The 21128-nt window shown below is 38.9% G+C and overlaps 1 protein-coding gene across 1 annotated transcript in view; it reads right to left on the reverse strand.

Annotated features, from left to right (window-relative positions):
- UNC79 (unc-79 subunit of NALCN channel complex) overlaps positions 1-21128 on the reverse strand; it is a 130582-nt gene that overhangs the window by 12933 nt on the left and 96521 nt on the right. Inside the window, exons 41-46 of the mRNA XM_088145212.1 lie at positions 19723-19896; positions 18681-18749; positions 15881-15991; positions 9048-9152; positions 3206-3283; positions 719-808 (exon numbers count right to left, since the gene is read on the reverse strand). Of these exons, the coding sequence (XP_088001338.1) occupies positions 719-808; positions 3206-3283; positions 9048-9152; positions 15881-15991; positions 18681-18749; positions 19723-19896 (627 nt within the window). The remainder of the gene's footprint in view (positions 1-718; positions 809-3205; positions 3284-9047; positions 9153-15880; positions 15992-18680; positions 18750-19722; positions 19897-21128) is intronic.

Below are 21128 nucleotides of genomic sequence, written 5' to 3' on the forward strand. Positions count from 1 at the left end.
GTTGCCACAGAGAAGTAGTATCTTCTTGGTTCAGCTCCCCTCACCTCTTGGAAGCATGGAACTATAAGTAGTTTCACCCTGGAAGATCTAGTGGGATGGGACAATTCCAGTTGCAGTGGGTAGTCCTGCAGGTACCCAAGTGACAAGCCTTAAAGGGGATTGTGAAAACCTAGAGCTATGGCTAGAAGTAGACCCAAGCTGCTGCCATGATGCCAAAATATGGATGCATCTACATTTATGATCTGACCACACTCATTCTGCTCTGTGCCCTGATCACTTTGAATTCTACAAATCCAAATGAGGCCCCATGTCCAAAAAGGTTTGCACATCCATGACTGGAACCAGCACAGATGAAGTGTTAAAAATCTTAGAGGTACTTGTCTAGTGTTGAAAAGAAACTAAGTTCGATAGCAGATAAATTTCCTTGGCAGGTGGCGTGTCACAATCAAGACGCTGCTATCCCCATCAGATGAGGCCGCTGGAAAAACTATATAATTCAGAGCGGAATAGTGGAATTCACAAGATGAAACTTCACCAAAAAAACCCCAAAACCTCAGCAACCATAACACTAACATACTTTCCATTTTATAGAAAACCCATTTTTGTTTTAGGTTTTCACAAACATGATACCTAAAAATCTTCCTCGTTATATAGATAATAATATAGAACTCCATAATAATGCAGTAATGTAACATTGAGTTGATTTTTCTGAACTCACCTTTAATTTAGTCAAAGTATGCATGTCAGCAATAAAGTCCAAAACTTCACCAATGTACTGCCTCATGCATTCCATTGCTGCTGTTCCACACTAAAATATGAAAAAAAAAATGCTCAGCTTTACCCCAAAGTACAATATCATAAGACACCAGCCCAACATCCAATATCAGTGGAATTCTGCCCACCTAAAACCAGATGGCCAACCTCCTCCCCTTCTATTCAAAAGATCACATAATGCTTTTGGAAAATGATCACACCACAATGGAAAGATGCAGACCCTAATAGCCCAATCTACCGGAATCATGGGTACACATGAATTATCGTAGTGATACCAATAAGACAGACTTTCCCAGTTTGGTACCCTCCAATTGTGTCAAATTTCCCATAACCAAATACTTGACTCACATAAAATTCAAACTAGGTTCCTCAAACGTGTTGATAAATACATTTACATGGAAGGTTATGTAAATGTTATCCCATGTAAACATTGTGGAGGATTAACAATTTGAGTCTAATGCCTTATTCTTCTATGAACAAGTCTTTGTTTCTCTATGTATATGAGTGTGTGTGTGTGTGTGTGTGTGTGTGTGTAAGGCAGGGTCACATGTTAACACAGATTAGACTCATCCCCTGCTAGCATGCAACCCCAGGGTGTATGAAAGAGAATTGCCATGCGTCTGCTTTGAAGTGTAAATGACAACACCTATTCCTAAATTCAATCATTATATCTTCATAAGTTAACCAGTATTTCCTGTACACAATTGCCCATATGTAGAATGGAGCTACAGAAAGAATCAATAAGTTAAGGGTTATAAAGCATTTATAATATCTGATTAATCTTAAGAGGAATATTGCTCAGTTAAGAATAATTCACAGATCACTGAATAGCTCCACTGACTGTAGTAAATCAAGCTACAGGTCCTTGGGTTACAATGGCAATTGGGACTGGAATCGCCATCAGTAAGTGACATGGTCATAAAGCGCAACATCACATGACTGTACTGCTTAGTGACAGCAGTTCCAGCCATCCCCGTTGCCATAGTTAAGTGAGAACCATGTGGGTTGTTAAGCAAGGATCTCACATGACCACAAGTTCCAACTTGCTCCCACCTTCTCCATTGATTTTGCTTGTGGGAAACTATCAGGGAAGGTTGGAAATCATGATCATGTGACTATGGGGATGCTGTGACAGCTGGAACTCTGAGGAACAGTCATAAGTACCACTTGTTCAGTGCCATTGTAAATTTGAACCGGCGCTGAACGAGTATTTGTAACCTGAGGGCCACCTGTACTATATTCTTAGTTAGAAACTTGGAGGTAGAGGGAAAAAAGAAATCAGAAGACACCTAATAAATTTTGCAATAACCCAAGATAGTCAGTGTATGGTGAGAATGTATTACACCTATTTGACAAGCATTGGTTTGAATTCACGAACTCACTTGGAGATTAGTTGCTGAAAGTTGGAAGCAGGAAATAAGGAAGCAACAACAAGAGTTCCATTGTTGTATTTTAATGACTGACCCAAGTGCTTCTCACTTCTCTGTATTAATATAAAATCTACACGAAGGTGAATGACACCACTTTCTGTCTTTTCCACCATTCTGCCTATCAGTTTACTTGACAGAACAACAAACAGTAAAAATAAGGTCACTGAGAGTCCTGTCAGAGTATTTTCCATCTTCCAATGAATTTGGATGAAGAATTCCATACACTGCTTCTTTCAGGCTGAGCAATTTGATGATAAAAGAAATTGGGCACTGCCCCCTTGAATACAAATTGTTCCATGCCTGATGTTCTTTATTGCATTCTGTTTCTCTACATTGCAACAAATACATTGATTAAAATTAAAATAATCCATTCTATTACATTGCTACTAGATGCTTCACTTCATCACAACTCAAAGAACACATCAGTTGGAAAATAATATTAGTTATTTGAAACATGGAAGCTTGAAAAGGTTTGGAATTTCCTTTTGTTCCCCTGAAACACAGCACACTGATTCTCCCCAATCTGATGTTGGGATTGCAATTGCCAGAATTCCCCAGCCAACATTCCCATTGCCCCATATTGGCCGGGAATTCTGGAAGTGGTACTTCCACTAGAACTGAAGGGTATCAATTTGGGAAGTTTGTAGAAATCCATATTTTTCTGCAACACATTCTGTACCTAAAAGGAGTGCCATCACATGAAGACAAATAGATTTCCACTTCATCAACAGCGAACAAGACAATCAACAGTGCTATCAAAATAACTGGAGATTCTTGGAGCCATAATCTACCACTTTTGGGGAAAGCTGGACAACAAATCATCAGCCTAACTTTGTAATGCTAATAGCAAGCTACATCTTTGTCAAATTTATTCCATGGATGTAATCCAACATACAAATGGGTAATTTTCAATGACTGCTACAGAGGAAGAATGTAATATCTATATCTGGCTCTATATAAAAATTGGAGCGCAAAAAAGTGGCATTTGTTTTAATACTTACTCCAGGGAGAGAAGCAATCATTTGCTTGTGTAAGATCATTGATTCAGCTAGTTTTGTCCCAGCATCTGCACAAACAAACTAATGAGAAATAAAAAGCAAAAGTAAAGTCTCTTCTTGCTGATATTTGTGGTTAATAAATCTGCAGAACACAAGTGGACATACTGTGAATGGGAATCATAGTATGTCAGTTACTCAGATTGTTTTTAAAAGCAGATTATATAAAAATTAGTATGTATTATTTTTCCTAGTCCTACATCCACAAGTTTAAAATAAAAGATTTTTCATTCAGCCCCATTACACAGGCATCCAATCCTGGTACCATTGTGTTAATTGTAGCCGTAATGACATTAGTACAGGTTTTCATTTCAGAGCAAAATATTTGTATTTCTTATCCATTTTCACATGTTTTGCTCACTGAAGGCTTCTGATGTTTTTCTATACTCATTGAAATTAGAAGTAATACTGTATTTTTGGAGACGATATTAACTAATATTCCACAGTCAGGAGAAAACACATAGTAGAAGAAGATGCTTTCCACTTTCTCTCTTATTCTGAATCTACAAAATGCAGTAAATACTCAAGGATGGATTTGTTATGCTAATGCAGTACATAAACACTACATAAAAGATGACTGCCTGCTAAACAGATGGGGAGGACAACACTGGATTCTTCTACCCAAGCCAACCAAGACAGTTTGTGCCTGAAGCAAAGGGCAATGTGGTATCCCCCCCCCCCCCACACACACACACATCTCACCTAGATACACCCAGACTAGCAGCTATATCAACAATAAGCAACAGTTCAGGTTCAGGGCAGCAGAAGAGAATGGTGTCAGAGGACTGGAGCTGTTGTCCTCTCTACAATGTGTAGCTGTCCACGTTGACTGCTTTACCTAATGGTCTTTGGGTTCATTCCTTGCCTTCCTCCCCTGACTAAACAAGGGATTTTCAGATTGAATAATACTAAACACATGGAAAGAGGAAGAATTGTGTGAGACTTATTGATTTTCTGACAGAAACTGCAGCAGACTCTTAAGGCATAACTGCCCTAAAATACGTGGAGTAATAAGTGTTGCTGGAATGTGCTATTAATTAATGCCATGATATTTCAAAATGATGCTGTGTGAGTACAACTATTTTGTGAACAAAGATGAAAGAATTGTAATGTTTCCCAATGAGTGCACAATACCACTGAAGTACAATACCACTGCAGCATGTATCTGCTCCTTTTTTGCCCTATCATGGGTCAGTAATTAAATTAAACTAAATGTATTTCAAGGTCATTCAGATGTGAACAGGTGACACCTACCATGCTTCTGTAAAAAGCCATTTCCTTTGATGTTATCATTTTTCTTAATGCTATCACAGGAAGCAGGTAGATTTCTGCCTGATATCATAAGGAAAAGACTGAGCAGACAAATGCCTCCTACTTATTTCCAATGTGCCTCATCACTGCCCATATCAACTGCTTCCAAGGCACCAAGACGTCATACCCAACAGATTTAATGCCAGGGGTATAAAGGAAACCCACACAACAATTGAACAGAAAAGAGATAAATGTCTGCTGTGCTTCTTCCTGGAAATCTGTTGCCTGCGATAAATGTTGACAAAGGCTTCAGAGATAGGTGGATGAGCAGTGGCCCAGGGGGCCATTTAGTGCAGGTTTGAGAATGGAGAGAAAAATTCTAGCAGTGAGACTGAGTCCAGAGAGAATAGTTTCTGCAATAGGTAGGAGATTAGGGCAAGGGTGTATATCATCATTACAAGTTGCATTAATCCTAACTTGGTATACTCTCTCACGCTACCTTCCCATTGCTAAATGTTGCTAAATGTCTGGAAGGCACCGTGTTGGGGAAGACTGCCTTAGAGAGTAAATTACAGATCTAGTACAAGAACAATGACACACTGGAATGTACTGGGGAAAGACAATACATATGATGAAAGGTCTGGAGAATATGGCAGCTAAGGAAAGATAGAATGAGATGTGCATAATTAGCATTGAAAAGAGATAATTAAGAAATTATATGATAGCCATCTTTAAATTCTCGAAGAGTATGCTGTCACATAAATAATATACCACATTTGTTTTCTATCGCAGCAGAGAGTAGGGCTCAAATTTAAACCTAAATTACAAAATGTAGGTTTAAATTACAACATTTACAAAGAATTTAGCTGAAATATTAGGTAGAAGGAGTTTGGTCTGTATGCTATAGGTATGCTATAGGAATGGATTGCTTTTACCAGCACAAATTTGGATTAAATGACCTTCCAAAGTATCTTTCAACTGTTTGACATTATTCTTTCTCTTGACCATCCATAGATAATGTTCACATTGGCACAGAATCTCAACCAGCAGAGTGGGAAAAGACATAGCTGTGAAATATTGGAGAGATATTACAATCAGCATTTTTGGTTTAAACCTTCATATAGTAGCATGACCAGCTTTCTTGGAAAAAACAGTTTCCTTGTCCTAAATTTAGTCATATTTATAGAATCTCCTCCTCCATTCTTTCAATGTGGGAAATTCAAGAATAAGAATTTGCCTCCACATCTTTTTATTTACCAAGACGCAATATGTAACTGTTCATAAAATGTTGTGAATCAGTAAAAGAAAATTGGCAAGAACTGCAACCTTGCCAATTATTTATTTGATTTATAGCCCACTTTTCCTTAGGAGCTCATTTGACAAGAAAGAAGATAGATGGTACTCTTTGGGTTTAAATTTTTTCCATAAATGTATGAATTAAGAACAAAGAACCTAAGAGAAACTTTACTAATCCAATATTTTATGTCTCACAACAGCCCTAGATATTCAGGAAGCTCGCAAACATGGATAATAGGGTGGGTAGTTGTTCCTTAGCAGTTGGTATTTAACAATGTTGCCTGTGATTAAGAAAGTAGTAAACAATCATCAACAGTACTAACAATCAATAGCCTAATCTTTAATGAATTTGAGCCTCCTTAACAGAATACTTACTGTGGGGGGACTACGTCCACTGCATAATTAACAGAGATGGGTGTTCTTCCATGCTTGTAATAAAAATCTTTTTGCAATCATAAGAATGCAATTTCCATCTCCTCTTGTCATCCCTTGACCAAAGGCCTACCTATCCCAGATCCCATTTCTACCAGTTAACAAGTGGTGATGAACATTCATTCTTCTTAGAGGTAATATTGCAAGACGGTACATTTGAACTGATTTAAAACTGGAATTGTGAACACAGAACATAACCCAAAATTCTGTGCAATTGCACTGCTATGGCTCCATACAAAGCAGTACCAGTTTCCTTCAACAAGTGTGTCAATCCAAAAAACACAAATAGCTTCATCCCAAAAGATGTATTGAGGGCTGTCCATATTTGGTAAACAAGACCCTACTCATTTCCATCTTCCTTCCTTGGGACCAAAAGAGGTCCCCTTTCATTACAAGGGCTGGAATGAAAGAACATAACAGATGTCACTTATTTAAGGGAAATTGTTTTACATTTTAAAATACAACCACCTGTCAATGGCTGTCCTCTACTGCAGAATGACTGGTCTGGCACTTAACTATATCAAAATGACAACCATCTGAAACAGAAGTGACCAACAGGGCCCACGGCATGATGCACAGCACTGTAGGTTTGCCCCTTGGGTCAGGCTCAGTTTGACGTAGCCAAAACAGAGCAATTACAGCACAAGAACATACCACCCAAAGCAGTCTTTTGTTTTTAATAGAATATCTTCAGCAATTAGTGAAATCTTTCAATTTCTTCCTAAAAAGCAAAAACTAATACTTGTGTTACTTTTTATATAAATATGTTAATATTTTTGTTAATATTAACTTATTAGTATCAAAAATAGTGTTTCATTGGTTTGGATGTGATGAGTACTCCAGTTCTCTATTCCATGCCTCCTGTGCTCCTGAATGTGCAAAATTGATCAGCCCAGGAACTGACCTTTTTGAAGAATTATGGAATCTTCTTTTACCTCTTTGGACCATGCCAAACCTCCTCCTGGTGCAGTTCCAGGATAAGAAAACATACTTGCCAATATCATCTGTTTTTAATGCATCCCTGCTTATGAGAAAGAATAACTTAGATAAGAATATGTGTAAGCACAGCCAGGTGCTTCAAATGGAAAAAAGTGGCTGTCAATCATGAGGAACAGTGGGTGACCCTAGGAGCAAGTCTGCAGAGCTTGGCAGTTTGCCATGGGCCATCCTGGTCACTTCTGTTTCAGCTGATTGCCATTTTGACATGGTTAAGTGCCAGTGATTGCCAGACCAGTCATTTTGCATTAGAGGTCAGCCACTGCCAGGCTGCTATATATAAAAATGTAAAACAATTTGCCTTGAATAAGTAACATCTGCCTTGTTCTTTCACTCCAGCTCTTGTAATGTGAATCCTTTAGCCTCAAAGAAGAACTGTTGACATGAGCAGGGTCTTGTTTACCAAACATGGAGAGCTCTCAGTTAATCTTTTGGATGGAGCTTTTTCTGTTTTTCAGATTGACGCACCCGTTGAAGGAAACTTGCACCACAGTGCCACAGAATTCTGGGATACATTCTGTGTTCACAATTCCAAAATTCCAATTAGTTCAAATCTACTGTCCCACACTACCACTTCTTACAGTCTAGAAATAATATTATTGTTATAACAGGAGCAATTCTGACACTGTTTTGAAAGTATATGGGGAACTTATGCTTCTTTTTCTTCCTAAAGAAGAAAATAGTTAAAAATCCTAAAAACATTTACATTACTGTAGGCTCACTAACAGTAACTCCTAAACCAGTGTTGTCCAAACTTGGCCACTTTAAGATGAGTGGACTTCAACTCCCAGAATTCCAGCTGGCTGGGGAATTCTGGGAGTTGAAGTCCACTCATCTTAAAGTGGCCAAGTTTGGACAACACTGTCCTAAACCACATAAGTTGGACAAAAAGAAATAAATAAAGTTTAATTGTGAAATATTTCACTATCTATTAGATTCATATCTAGATTTGTTATGTGTTTAAGAATAACACACCTCAGCTTTGACTCAAGAATCAAATAATTTTTACTTCTGCTAGTACAGTCAGCTTGGAAAAAAGGAGACAAAGGGGAGTTATGGTTTTATACCTACTAAATTGTGTAGTGCCTCAACTGCATAATCCTTAGTTTGATCCAGAAAAAAATGTTCTTATATTTTATTCAATGCTGTTCTGTAGTAATGAGAGATTCTAGTTACATAGTGATCACATTCAGTTTCTTCAAGTACATGAGAAATTTTTACTCTTCAATGTTAGTTTATTTTTACATATAAACTAACCGCATGGGGAAAGATAAGATTTAAAAGCTATCTTCATCTCTCATCTACTTTGGAAAAGATAATTTCAAATATAGTTGCTAATAGTTGCACCTCATTAATTTTTTTCCTCTTCTGTTAGACAGATTGGAATAGCTAGATTTATTAATATCAGGTGTGTTTTAATCAAGAAGTGGTTATGAAGGACTTTAAATGGGAAATTCTATTGTATTATCCTTGGAGATCATCTCATTTGACTTTGGTTCCAGCTGAGAATTAAAAACACAAGAAACAACCAACAACAAATATACAGGAGAAGGAAATACAGTGGACATATAGCCATAAATATAACGGTCTTGAACTGACATTAAGATGAAATACCTCACAGCATGAAGCATTTTGCAGAAAGGTGAATTTGGCTGCTTCAAGTGGCACAATTTAGTTGGATGGATGACAGCATGTAACAGTGCTTCAACGGTGCAGCAATTTTTTAAAAAGCATTTAACCTCAAACCTTTTAAACACTGAAGAGATAAAGGACAAAAATATTCACTATGAAACTATTATTTTATCGTTTGTACCTGGACCAAAAGCAGAAGATTGGTGTCTGGCAAAGGTGACTTTAACTTCAGAGCTTGCAGTAACTCTAAGATGACACTGCGGGATAAATAGAACTTATCCCTTTCCTAAAACAAAGAAAATGAGTGTTAACCATATTTTTAGTATCATAATATTATGTAAGTGTATGTGTGTGCCAATATTGACATCTGTATCTCCCTATATCTCCCTGCACATACAGAGTGTACCCAAAGTCAGGCCCCATGGACAATTTATTATGAAATTTACATTAAATGTTTGAATTGGTAGCCATTTTCCCCTAAACCCTTCTTACTGGTAGATGATCTTCCTTACTGGTGGATGATCTTTGAACATTCCTAAGTACAGTAACATTTTCTCTGTTGTTCACAAATTTTAACGTGATGATCTCCTTTAGATCATCTACTGGCCTGTGGGGCCTGACTTTTGCTACACTCTGTACATATATCTACTGCATGCATGGATGTATGTATATGCATATTTATGTGCTTGTACACATATATCCCTAGGTAGATGTTCGGATCCTGAACATCAACCTATTTCCCTTCCCCCTATCGTTTCTGTGACAACTGCTATTCTGTTCTAGAAGTCCCACAAGTTCCAGATCAAATGTGGGGAAGGAGGACAGAGGGGCTGCAGGTGGAAACAGCCTCTCACTTCCATCAGTGGAAACATCAAAGTAGAGGAGTTTCAATAGTGAGAATTTAGGATCTCAGCTATAGAATGTGAATGAAAATATTAACCCAAAATAGAACTGAAAGAAAAATAGATGAATCCTGAGAGTCATCCATACACTGTAATACATCCAAGTTGGTAGGCCAAGGGAAACAGTATTTTGGCTTGCAAAGTAGTTCCTATAAAATTCAGCTTTGGTTGCATTTGTGGCACACTGGCCAAAGTGTGCCAAAACTGATAGGTATTGTCTATACAGCAGGGAATGCTTCAAGTTGCATAGATATGACTAAGTCTGGTAACCTAGACTATACTCTCTCTATTTTACTAAAAAAAATTATATTAAATCCTCAGTTGATCCAAGCCATTATGGTGATGGTCAATATATATGAACTCTTCTGATGGCAACTGTGGCATATGGAAGAGTACACCATAGAGTAAAAGAGGAAAAAATGGCAAAGAACATGAATTAATGAACAGAATGAAAGAAAGAAAAGAATAGTTATGTTATGTGTTGGTGAAACTAAGAGAAAGGGGAAGGATACAATAGATCGTCTGAATGAATGAATGAATGAATGAATGAATGAATGAATGAATGAATGAATGAATGAATGAAAGTGAAGATATAGATTTAATTATGAATGGAAAGACTAAAATATATGCCAGAAAATATGAATTGGTGACATCTAGGTTATTGTGGGTTTGTATGGAAGTAGGAATCCATAGGGTGTTGATAGTTACATGTTTCACTTCAGTGAATGCTAATTATGGAAAAGCCAGGAAAGATTTGGGGGAAAATTGTGCAACGTTCTGAATGAATGTGATCCAGGGGGAAGATATTTTGTTATATGACATAAATGGATGGTTAGGAATGAGACAAGAGAGTACAGAAAAAGTAATGAGGCCCTACTGAGGCACAAAATAAATGGGAATGGTGACTGGTGAGCATCAGCTTAGAAAAAGTAATTTTTTAAAAGAAGAATAAATATCTTCATACAGACACATGGAAAAGGAATGAATCAAAAAGCACATTAGATTTGATTGTTTATGATGAAAAATTGACAGAATTAGTGAAGGGCAATGAGAGGCTCTGAATGTGGGACAGACCACATCTGGTATTGACAAGAGTGGATATTGGGAAAAAATGGACATGGAAATAAAAAGAAAAGAAATAAAAGAAATTAGAGTGAAAGCAAAATAATTGTAGGAAGAGAAAGTACAAAGGCTGTGTAAAAATATTCTGGGTAGTTTACAAAGTTAAAACTCAATCAATATAAACCAGCATCAGGAACAAAGGATAATGAAAGATAGCCCCCCAAACTAAGCCATCAACATGAATAATTAGTCACTGAAAGCCCACTGAACAAGTCTGTTTGTCAATTCTGTGGAAAGTCAGTAAGAAAGGCACCTGGTACCCTCCGGGGAAGGGTGTTCTAAAGCAGGGGGGCTGCTAAGAAAAACCTTGCCTTCTTGTTCATGCCAGTATTAAAAGATAATCTTACAACAGAGACATAAGGAAAGAGGATGTGGAAGCCACTTGGTATGTTGAGTGAAAAGAGTTAAGTTTCAGAGTGCCGCCGAAGAATGTGAGAAAAGATGTTTGGCAGAATGAGACTGTTAGCTGCCTAGAGCCTTTGAGGATTGGGTGGCATGAAAACTTAGCATTTGGGTTGCAGGGTCTACTTGTTTGCACTTCACTTGGCTACTTCATATGGAAAGCCATCACTGCATGATGTGACAAGGGCTTGTCACAGAGCCCAACACTATTGGGGGCAAAATTTGGGAAGTGCAGTGAGGCGTGCGCTCTCTCTCTCTCTCTCTCTCTCTTCACATTCAATTTTTTGCTCTTCACAAAGTCATTCAGAAATGTGTGAATGTGAGAATAGAAGTCTATTGTGCATTTGTTAATTTACAGAAAACACATGAAAAAGTGAATAGGCTTGAATTATGCAATTTTTTTGCAAATATGGATTTGAAGGTTGCTGAACACAAAAAAAGAAAGTTATAATGGAAATAAAGAATGCATGAGAATAAATGTAAAGCTTCAGAAATGGTTCAACATTGAGCAAAGAGTAGGAAAAGGATGATCCCTTGGATAATAGATAATTAGATAATGAATGCTTGTGGTGACATTAGAATGTATTTATTTGTTCCATTTCTATACCATAGAATCACTACAGATTCAGGGTTCATTGAACAATTTCTCCTGCTACACAGATAAAGGAAGGAGGGCTTACTCACTTACTGAAACTGATTTGTTCTACTGTTATATATACTCTGGTGGCCCCTACAATTAATAGATATGAGTGTTTACTAGATTTTTATTCTTATTCTTATTTTTCTAGTTGGGAAGTACAGTACAAACACTGGAAATAGCAAGCTTCCATAAAAAAAACCCTGAAATCAAACCAGGTGTCTATGATGAAAGTAATCATTCCTACTGATACTATACTTTTATCACCAAACATCAAATTCTGCAAAAATAATTAGATTAATTCATTTATTGGTACAAATGCATGTTATATAAGCCACTCCAATTTTAAAATTCAGACTTTCCAAATTTTAGGAGGAAGGATGGTTAAAGGCCAGAGAGATTTGGGCTTACATAGCTACTGCAGTCTGAAAGGCAAAAAACTGCAGTCATCAGAGAAGTCCAAAAAAGGCAGTGTATACAGTAGTCTGCTGCTATTTTCTTCACTGGGCAAATATTTTAGTCTTTCAATAATATTTTATTTTATTTTTGAACCTTCATCTAAATTTGGTGACTCATCATTCTGATTGATTTTTTAATTATATACATTGAATGCAGATTGTATTTTTAATTATACTTTTAGTTGTTAGACAGTCTGAGTGCTCTTTAAATAGATAAGTGAAATGTAAAAAAAAAATCATGGCTTTTAATTTTTTTAGAATACCACATAGCAATGTTGACACATTATTTGTAAAAAAAAAAATCAAATGTTGATACATAAATAAGCCTTTCAAACAATATGATCACATTTCTGGAGTTCCTTTATTTCTGACATAATTTTCCAGCTTTTTGCCACTTTTCTGGGGGTTAGCAGGACAAACCTTTTGCCTATGGTTAACACTGTGGTTGTCCATATTAAATAAAGCAGAGGAAGTAAAATTAGGATATCAAAATCCAAAGCTAAACAGAAGAATGCTATTTCAAGAATAAAATAGCAATGAGAGCTATTGCAAGCTTTCAACCCAATGTCTGCAGTCAGTGGGAGAGAAGCTAATACGAATGTCCCAAGGGTTATCACAAAAGCTCCAAAACATTGTTTGGCAACTGCAGCCTGAGGGCCACAAGCAACTCTCAGCCTACCGTTGTATGTAATGTAATGTATGTGGTTGTATGCTGTTGTGTGTAAGGGGTAGCATTCTAGAGAGTGCTATGAAAAAGGCCATCTTACCTGAAATTCATACAATTATATAGTATGCAAGGATGCTACCCATTTTATTTTGCTCATAAAATGCAGCACCAAAAAGAGGAAATGCCTTATATTTGGAAGTGTTAGATTATAACTCCACTTAAAGAAATTACACATAGCTCATGATGCCAGGAAAAAAAAAACACTTCTTTCTTCCTGATATCTAGAGAATAGCTGCCAATTTGATAGAGAATACAGAGCTAAATGGACAAAATGCTTAACTGGCATAAAGCAGTCTCAGAAGTTCCCCTCTGCTGTATTACAAAAATGAGAGCAGAGACTTTACACCTGAAGCTATCAGCAAACTGAGCTGCTGAGTCCACCTTGACTACATATCACAAGTAAGAAATCCCAAAACCATCCATTCTGTGACTTCAATAGAAAATGAGATGCACAGTCCTGAAGTTACAATAGCAAAACAATTGCACATGGAAAAGTCATTTAGATATGAAACTATCTGGCTGACATAGCCCCATTCTTGTGCAGAAACATGAAAAGCCAGAGATATTCCTGTCACATGACTAGATAGTCACCACTCCTACAAAAAGTTGATTGTGAGGTGTGTGATGGATTCAAGGATTATTGACAAGATGCTATAGTTGCAAAAAAGAGGCTTATGGAAAAGACATCCATATGTGGTGAGTATGGAAGGACCCATACTTTTTTCTTCTCTGTTGCAACAACGCACACCTGAACAAGGGATCTGATGCTTCTAGGAAAGGTTCTGAAGAAAATCCTAGGTAATTTTTTTCTGATCTATGATCAGGAAAGTGTGAGAAGCTGCCTTCTAGCAGGCCCTTTTTTAGATTTGTTCATCTAGCCCAGTTTTGTCTGCCCTCAGTGTGACTCTCCCATCACTTGTTACTTGATGCTTCTAACTGAAGTTACTATGAATTGAATGTGCAACTTCCAGCATGCAGAGCTTGGCTAGCAATACTCTGGTATTGAGCTAGAGTCCATCCCCAAGAGACCTCATGTTGGAGCAAATAATTGTGACATATTATTAATGAGAGCTGGTTCAGAGGAGCTTAAGCAAAACAGAAAAAATCTAGAGCATAAAGCAGAAGGTGGCCCCCCAGGCCCTTCTTTGTGCCTTTCCTTCTGAATTTTGGCTACATAAGCAGAGAAATGACAGAGCAATTTCCCATCTTTTTTCAAGAAAAAAAATTAAATGGTATGTAATTCTATCTAAGATTAAAATACCAAAGTCATCAGTGAAATCCTACCTTGGCGAATTGATATGCAATATAAGATTATTACTCAGCCTTTTGTGGCCTTTGACTACTAAACAAATAAATAAGCGTGCATGTCTTTGTGTGTTCTTAAACAGAAGCTTTTCACCAGAGTTTGCTCATTTTTCCTAGATGATAACTGGTTGAGAGCAATCCTGGGTGTGTCAAACTGAAGTTGGCCCTAACCTGTTTTTTTTTTAACCACTATACCATGCTAGTTTTCAGTGGATTGGATGCACTATGGACTCTTGTGATGTGTTAGGAAAAAGCTAAATATTTCATTATCATCCACTTCCCATTAAAATCAGTACCAGGTGCAAATTAAGAGTAGGACAAAGCCTCTGGAACGGAAATATTTCGGATAGTGTTGTTGTTGTTTTTTACAAAAAAGTATATATATTACACTTCTGTAGCATTAACATCAGATCGTGATACTTTTATCACTAATTCATAAAACTAGTCTGTCACATGATACGGCACTCTTGCTGCTATTGTCACATCCTGATATTTATTTAACAAAATGCAAGTCCTTCCAGTGGATTCCTTTTATCTCTTAGTGAGTTATCTTAAATCTCGAAACAAGGAGGTCAACTTAAATTTGCCCAATCGTTTAAAATACAGTGATACCTCGGGATACGAACGCCTCTGCTTGCGAATTTTTCGGGTTACGACCAGCTCTGGCCCCAAAATTTTACCTCGGTTTGCGAACTCCGCCTCGGGGTACGAGCCATTTTCCGCCCGTGCCACGTGGTCCGCGGCCATTTTCTGCCCGTGCCACGTGGTCCACGGCCATTTTTCCGCCCGTGCCACGTGGTCCGCGGCTGTTTTTCCGGCCCTGCCGCGTGGTCCGCAGCCGTTTTCGCGCCGCGCCGGGCTGTTTTCGCGCCGCGCCGGGCCGGGCCGTTTTCGCGCCGCGCCGCGCTGGGCCGTTTTCGCGCCGCGCCGCGCCGTTTTCACGCCGCGCCGCGCTGCACCGGGCCATTTTCGCGCTGCACCACGCCGCGCCCGGCCGCTTTCCGTGTGGTCCGTGGACGCCAGAACGGATTAACGGTAATTACATTGAACCTTATGGGAAATTGCCTCGGGTTGCGACCAAATTCGGGCGGAGGGCGGAACGGATTAACCGGATTTACATTGAACCCTATGGGGAAATTTGCCTCGGGGTGCGACCAAATTCAGAGGGCGGAACGGATTAACCGGATTTACATTGAACCCTATGGGGAAATTTCCTTCGGGTTACGACCAACTCGGGATACGCCCAGAGTCACGGAACGGATTAAGTTCGTATCCCGAGGTACCACTGTAATTGTTGTCAAAGTTTCATGTATAACCCTAATCCCAACTAGAGGATTATAGCATTCTTTATTTTGAAAAATTGTGTTCTGCTGAAAAGAACAATACTCTGTATGTTTCTGTGGGAAGGTACTATTTTCACCTTCCTCTACAGAATTTTTAAAATGTGTACAATTGAATTACCTTTGTGAAAGCTCGGTGACATAAGCCACACAGTTCAATCAAATAAGCCAGGGTAAAGATGGCATTCTGAATGACAAAGCTCAGCAATTTTGAAAATGGCTCCAGCAGACTCTGTAATAATAATAATATCATAATGTCAGAACATTTCTGTGCCTCAGCAAAATACACAATGCACGTGTTATGAAATTTTCCATCATAACAAAACTTTTACTTTTCACTTGGAAGGGGCAAGGCTGTGGCTGTCCAAGCTGATTCATTCTAATGGCTGATGCTTAGAAATTTCCCAGCCAGTACCTTGAATGAACTCCTGGAGGATGTTTCAGGGGAAAATGGAACTTTTCCCCTGAGATAGTCACTAGATAAATGCAGAAAGTTGGCTCAGACTGCTGGCTTCGGTCATTGGAAGAGCAAGCAACAGAACGGAGAGATCATTTAGCCCACTCTTTTGGAGACTGAAGGCGTCAGAAGCTTCCTGATTCTTCACTGCACCTCAACAACGCTTCACAGTGAAGGCAGTTCAACAGTAGTCATCTGTCATCAAGGTATAGATGTGTGTTGAGTACTGCCTGTAGTCCAGATGGACTGAAACAGGTTATACATTTCATAAATAAATTAATTAGGGATAAAATAAAATTCTCTAGAAAGAGCCCCTCAAGAGTTGTGTTGCTAAACTTGCTAATTGCAGATTCTCATTCTGATAATGCATCTGATGTCAAAGTTAAGCATCACCAAGCATGGGGGTCAGGAGGTGGGGATGAGCTTGTGCATTGGCTATGTTAATTGTTATGGATGGATCTGTTTTTACCCCAGCTACTATTTTATGTGTGTTGTTTTGGGGGAGGGAGAGTTGTCTTTCTGTTTTTTATATTTTTCAACATTGTTGAAACGGCCAGAGTCATTAACTTGAGATAGGGAGCCATAAAATTGAACAGACAAACAAATACAAGGAGATATAAACGCCCAACCATATAATAAATGGAATCTTGGTAGCTTTCAATACCACTGATCATGGTATCCTTCTGGACCAGTTCAAGGGATTGAAAGTGGAGAACACTGTGTTATGGTGGTTCTTCTCCTTCCTCTGGGTCAGTCCCAGTTCCAGCTGGTTTTGGAGGCATGGGGGGAGAGATCTAGTCCAAGGCCTCTTCTTTGTGGAGTTCCTCAGGGCTTGACACTCCCTGCTCCTGTTTAACATCTATATGAAGCAACTGGGTGAGTTCATCTGCTGGCAGGGGGTGAAGTCTCATCAGTATTATAAATCCCCTCCCTGGGCTAACCAAGTGATGCTGTTGAGATGCTTTCTCAGTGTCTGGAGACTGTAGGGGCCTTGATGGGGAATAATAGGCTTCAGCTCAACTTTGGCAAGACCAAGTAGCTGTGGATTTTAGGCCCTCCAGAATCCAATGATTTGTTCTTTAGTTCTGGATGGGATAGTACTACCTCATATAGAACCAGTATACAATTTGGGAGTTCTCCTGGACCTCTAGTTCCAGTTTCAGGAACAAATGACAGCAATAGTCAGGAGGGCTTTTGCATAGCTACTATTAATTTGATCCACAAGTTGGCTGTTTATTTATGGACACTGTTGTTGTCCTCAACTGCCATTATATATTATTATTGTTGGTTGCACAGTCAGCCAGATGTTTAGACTGGATTGGCATTTTTATCTATCTATTGAGTCCTTCCCAAGGACCTGGGATAGGCAGATGTTGTTGTTTGATGGTGCTAAAGGTATCATCGCAGTTTGTAAGCTGTTCCAGGTAAAGCTGCCTTTCGCAATTGACTGATGGTGATTTTGTCAATGCTGATGTCTTCAAGTGGTGCTCCAGATGTTTTGGGATTGCATCCAAGGCACCTATTACTATTGGTACTATCTTTGCTTTTATTTATTTATTTATTTAACAAATTTATATGGCTGCCCAACTCATACACAGTGATTCCGGGTGGCTTACAAAGTAAAATCCCCAATACAAAAAAACCATCAACTTTTGCCACAGTTGTTCTATTTCTATTTGCAGGTCTTTGTAATTTGTGATTTTCTCCAGTTCTTTCTCTTCTTTTCTGCTGTCTCCAGATATTGCAATGTCCACTGTGCAGACTTTTTTGTCTTTCTTATTAACAATTGTTAAGGCTGGGGTGTTGTGAGGCAGGTGCTTGCCTGTTTGAATTCTAAAGTCCTAGAGCGCTTTAGCTTCTTCATTTTCTATTACTTTGTCTGTTTTGTGGTCCCACCAGGTCTTGCTTGCAGGCAAATGGTATTTCTTGCAGATATTCCAACGCATCATTGTTGCTACTTTGTCATGCTGTTGCTTATAGTCAGTCTGTGCGATCTTCTTGCAGCAGCTAACTAGGATTATTATTGTTGCTGCTGTTGTTGATTGTATTGAGTTTTAATCCTATGAAAGCTGGGAGATGGGTGGCCATATAAATTGATTTAACAAACAAACAAACAAGCCCCTCCCACTTATGAGATTCAAGGACCTCTTTTCAAGATTAATATAACAAATTTCATTCAGTTATAACTTTTTCTGCTAAAAAATAATAAACAAGACTTAATGATCGGAAGTAAGAGAGGTTTATCTATCTTGAGAGAGAAAAGCTGCAAAATAAGTGTGATGCAGGACACCTATACTTATTCTATTTTATGCTTCAGTTAATTCCTTTATCCAGGAGAATTCTAAAATGTAAAATGCATAGGAGAATAAATACAGATACCCAATACAATATCTTTTTTTTTAAAAAAAAATCTTACTGTATTAGTACAGCTGTTTAGTTCCCAACTATTTTTTCTTTAACTTACCCTGGCAGCACTACTGGTGGGAATCTTCAGCAAACAGATCATTATTCTTACACTGGAATCTAATGAACACTTCAGATAAAGGAGAAGGATACAGAAGAATTACAAGCCATTCTTCACATGTTCATTCAATATTTGGGGACGTCAGATTTATCAAAGAAAGGGAAAGCTACACAATGAGGGAGCACAGAATTCGGCATAATTCCTGGCTTCCAAAAGAACCTATGTGTTAATTTAAAAAAAAAGAAAGAGAAACCAAGTTCCTAGCTCTGATGTATGCAAAGAATGCTTGAAAGCATATGAGAAACACTACAGAACCTTCAGAGACCAATGGCACAAAGCTGTAGAGTTGGGGCAGGCTGGGCAAATTGCCCTCAGTCACTTTCTTTGAAAGCAATATAAGACCTTCACAGGTGCCTACGCCTTGCTGCTTGCTGGACAGCAGATAAACTATGATACTGGCAAGACACAGTTACTGGCTAATACAATAAGTTAAAGATATGCACACTGGGGACTGGTGTAGCACATTAACCTGGCAATGCTGGCCAGTGCACATCTTTAGACAAGGAGGTATGTTCAACATGGGACCTGGCCTGCTCCACAGTCCCTGGGGCCTAAAGGTGGCACTAAGCAGAATCCTTGGTCCTCACATATGCACTGGAACTGCCTTATTAATGGCATCAATCAGAGCAAATAAGCAGATCCATCTTTGCAGCCATGACTTCTTGATTTTTCCATAATTATTTTTTTCAAGAAAATAATATCTTGTGGCCCAATCAGGAATGGCACCACTGCCCCATCCCATTTCTACCTCCATTTCAACCCCCCAAGTTCCCACAAGTGTTAAAAAGAAACAGTCTGACCAAAATACATATGTATAAGTCAAAATACATGTAGATTAGGGTAAAGTAGAAGAACATAGACAGCTGCCTTATATGTCGAGCATTGTTTACATTGATTGGCAGCAGGGTTTGCTTCTCAAGAATTTCAGACACAAGTCTTTCCCAGAACATACTGGAATGAAACTAGTTTGAACAAACTCTACCTTGAGGGGCAAAACACATGGTAGCTTGGTAAAGAAAGTTTGAAACTGGTTGCTGATTGTAGTCCAAAGATTGCTTGGGGAGTCCATTGGCAGAGCTTCCATAAATGTAGCAATGTTTTCCAAACAGCGTAACATTCCACCTCCTGCTGGCAAATTCTTTTTGTTGTTTAAGCCCTAAGAAAATAAGCAAGCCATTCAGGCAAATGATGTAAAATAAAAATAGCAAGGAATTTTCATTTTGTATATATCTAAGCACAGATTTCAGATTTCTTCCCACAAATCAGCTACATTAGGAGGCACTGTCTTTAGTCTCTTAAGAAGAAAAAGAGCATAAAAAGATTTGAAAGTGCATGTGTGGAGAAAGGGGTCTTTCATGTGCATCCATCCGGGCTCTCCTTGATCACTCAATGGCCTTTGATACCATTGATAATTGTATCCTTCTGGATTGGTTTTGGGGTTTAGGAGTGGGGGGTGCAGTGTTGCAGGGTTCACCTCCTTCCTCCAAGGCTACTTCCAGTCAGTGTTGGTGGGAGGAAGGGATCTAGCCCTAGAGCCTTGCTTTGCAGACTTCCTCAGGCCTCTCTACGCTGTTCAATGTCATCAGTACACCAATGAGATACATTTCTACTCTGGATCAATCAAGTGATGCCATCAATGTTCTATCTCAATCCTGGAAGCTTGGAGGTTTGGATGAGGAAGAACAGGCTTCAGGTCAACCCAAGCAAGAGTATGTAGCTGTGGGTTACAGGGCCCCCTGGATCTGGAGACTTTTCATCTTTAGTTCTGGATGGGGTTGCACTTCCCCAGATAGAACTTGTGTACGGTTTGGGAGTCCTCTTTGACTCAAGGCTTCTGCTTGAAGAGCAGATGGCAGCCATGTCCAGGAAGGCTTTTGTACAACTCCATCTTTTGCACCAATTACGTCAATTCCTAGATCAGGGGACCTTGCTCACAGTCACTCATGCCTTGGTCACTTCCCATTTGGATTATTGTAATGCACTGTACACAGGAATGCCCTAGAAGTCAGAGAACTCAGATGTGGAGAAGCCTGCTCCAGACAAATGTCAGCCTCCGGAATCAGGAACAATCAAGCACCTGAGGCTGACTTCATGATCAAGTCATCAGGAACAGGTACAGGATAAGTCAGATGATTGAGGCCCCAATTCCAAGTGGCCATCCAGCTGAAGAATATGCCATGAACTTTGGAGGTCTGAGTAGAGGAGTTCTGCTCAGCTTCTCAAGAAACAAAGGTGGCAATAGCTTTAATTAAGCTGTATCCAGGAGCCAGACTATATCAGCTGGCTAACCTTCCATGAAACCTGAACTGCTGGACAGTTTCTGGACTTTCAGAAAATCCTTGCAAAGAAGCCCTGTTGATTGCAAGAGACTTTTTCAAGAAATCTGTA

The sequence above is a fragment of the Python bivittatus genome, unplaced genomic scaffold (assembly GCF_059951505.1).
Source record: "Python bivittatus isolate LINGU-HERP-01145 unplaced genomic scaffold, Pbiv_v1 ctg000480_np1212, whole genome shotgun sequence".
NCBI classification, from domain to species: Eukaryota; Metazoa; Chordata; class Lepidosauria; order Squamata; family Pythonidae; genus Python; species Python bivittatus.